Raw genomic sequence first — 2,500 nt, 5'->3', positions numbered from 1 at the left:
TTCTTTGCAGACTCAATATTCTCAACAAACATCAGTCAAAAACACTGCTTCTTGTTGGGGCGCTCTCGAATGTCTTCCCCATATCATACGTCATAAGCTGGAAAAATGACCGCTTATTCCTCCATTTTGAGCCACAATGCTGATGGCCCAAAATCGGAACAAAGCATTTTTTTAGGTGGAAAAACGACAGATATGCCAGAAAAAAAAGTTGAAAACCTTTTTGTGCATGGTCTAAAGTGTAAATAAAAAATGCTTATTTTTTGCCTTCAGTTCCCCTTTAAATAACCAATGAGAAAGTACTGCCTTTGTAATGACATCTGCAAATGCTTAGACTCTATAGTCTTCTTGGGTAAGAATGATATACCATACATGTAAGCCCTTTTCATAGCCCTGTACCCCTCTGTGGTACCCCTCTGTGGTACATGTATATCATGGCTGGGAGGGTAAAATTTTAATGCTTGGATGTCAACCCATGTAAGGGATTCCAATTGTCCTGTTGTTGAATTTCCATGGGCATTGTCCCTTAATTAATGTATAAATTAATCTACCTGTAGATAGTGATTTTTTATTTGAATGATTTTGAATTGAGTTGCAAAAGGAATGTTGCAGATGATTGGTTTTACTTTTATTTACTACCTCCTTCTTCTTTTGAAAATCCCTTACCACACAGTCACATTCTCTGCTGATGAAAAAAAATTGCTGACCCGTCAGGCAAGTTAGGAACAGAATTCACTAGCCCAGCAGCAAAATCCACTAGCGCCAGGCTATCGGACACCACTTTCTTTGCACGCTGTGTTGTATGGACAACAACATTAGTTATATTATTTTGATACGAGATAAAAGAAAAAAATTATGATACAGCATTTTAGAATATAACAGTTTAACCTGAATGTTCTTAATTACAGTAATTATCATAATTTTTTCTCAAATAGTACATGTGCTGTGATTGCCTAGTTGAGGAGGCCATGTTAGAACTAAAGTACAGCCTGCTAATTTTAAATTTGTTTTTGTTGCTTGATTGAAAAGTCTAGACTGAAATATACAAATAAATGCAGATAAACCTTGTTTCCTTGGGCGATACTGTAGCTTATGGCTCCTTATCCACTTTTTTCATATCGGTGGTCAGTATTTGACTGATTCCCTTCCCAAAGGATCAAGTCATAGGAAGTGACAAAGGGTCCTCTGGGTACGGTTGTATTTCTACAAGCTCACATTTCAAGCGCTGCTCCTGTTATCATTATAGGGCGTATCATCAGCAGTATCCTGATGGATGTTTGTTTACCAGTGTTGTGCCCACCAATGTTTATGGAAAACATGATAACTTTAATTTAGAGGATTCACATGTGCTCCCAGGATTGATTCACAAAGTCTACTTGGCAGAGCGTGAGTTCAAAATATGGATGTGTATTTGATACTGAAAAACAATGACCAGGGGCATATTATTATAATGATCATGTGTATAATCTCTCAAGTCTCACGAATTATGGATGAGTCTCGTGCCTGTGGTGGTCCATGTAACTGGACTATGTTGAATAATATTGTATGGAACACCTTGAGAATTTTTGAAAGTGTCCCCAAATCGTCGGAAGTCACCACAGCATTTTCGGAAATCTTGGTCTTGAGAAGAAGAGAAAATCTCAAGAATTTGACTCGGAAAAAATTGGCCGGTATAATATACAACTGAAAGTAGCATTATTGAACAGGTGACAGTAGGGATTCAGTTGAAATAATTATATCTGGCTGAGTTTTTGGCTTTTTCCATACTTACCGCAACTTTTTTTTGTTCCTATGATGATGCTGTAGAAGAAGGCAAGCCTCTAGTGGTGTGGGGGACTGGTTCACCACGAAGGCAATTTATCTTCTCAAAGGTTGGTGCATACAGTTGCATTATGGTTTTGCCAAATGATATTATAAAATTGATAATTATAAGTTTTGGAAAGAAGACTAGCAAAGTCTGTTGCATTTGGTTTTGAACAGATACCTTGATTCCCTGTGCCATTCAATATCACAACGATAGGAAAAAATACAAAGAAAGAAAGAAAATGCAAATACATTAAATGACCCAGGAGATTAGAAGCAGCAGTAAGACCTAGCATATTTCTCCTTCTCTGCTTACTTCAAAAAGTGTTCATGACCACTTTGAATCAATTTGCACATTCTCTTCTAATTGCACACACTGTCCAAATGCAAAGATGAGCTTTCTTCATTTTCTCAGATTGGATTGGATTGGTGCATTTCACTTCCTTGCTGTGACTTGCTGCCGACTCTGTAAAATTTTTATCATGTCCTTTACGTGTGCAAAGTTCTCGTTATTTTTGCTTTTAAACGTTAATATATACAATGTAGATTTAGCCAAGCCTAAAAGCGGAGCTTCCTGGTTATTTATTCTTACTGCCTGTAGGGTTAATGAAAATAAAAGGTTTTCGAATTGTCCGCGTCTTGGTTTTTCCGGGTACTGCTTAATTAATTACATCATTTTCTTTGCTTTCTTCTATAGAAA

At 37.0% G+C, this 2,500-nt stretch overlaps 1 protein-coding gene across 4 annotated transcripts in view; it reads left to right on the top strand.

The window, feature by feature from the left end:
* LOC138040868 (GDP-L-fucose synthase-like) overlaps positions 1-2,500 on the top strand; it is a 23,746-nt gene that overhangs the window by 13,983 nt on the left and 7,263 nt on the right. For all 4 annotated transcript variants that reach the window (XM_068886573.1, XM_068886570.1, XM_068886571.1 and 1 more), the window contains 2 exons: positions 1,244-1,383; positions 1,804-1,868. In XM_068886573.1, coding sequence (XP_068742674.1) covers positions 1,244-1,383; positions 1,804-1,868 — 205 coding nt within the window. The remainder of the gene's footprint in view (positions 1-1,243; positions 1,384-1,803; positions 1,869-2,500) is intronic.

This window comes from Montipora capricornis, chromosome 3 (assembly GCF_036669925.1).
Source record: "Montipora capricornis isolate CH-2021 chromosome 3, ASM3666992v2, whole genome shotgun sequence".
Lineage (NCBI taxonomy): Eukaryota > Metazoa > Cnidaria > Anthozoa > Scleractinia > Acroporidae > Montipora > Montipora capricornis.
Note: the sequence above shows the minus strand (reverse complement) of the source record. Positions and strands in the feature narration are given on the sequence as shown.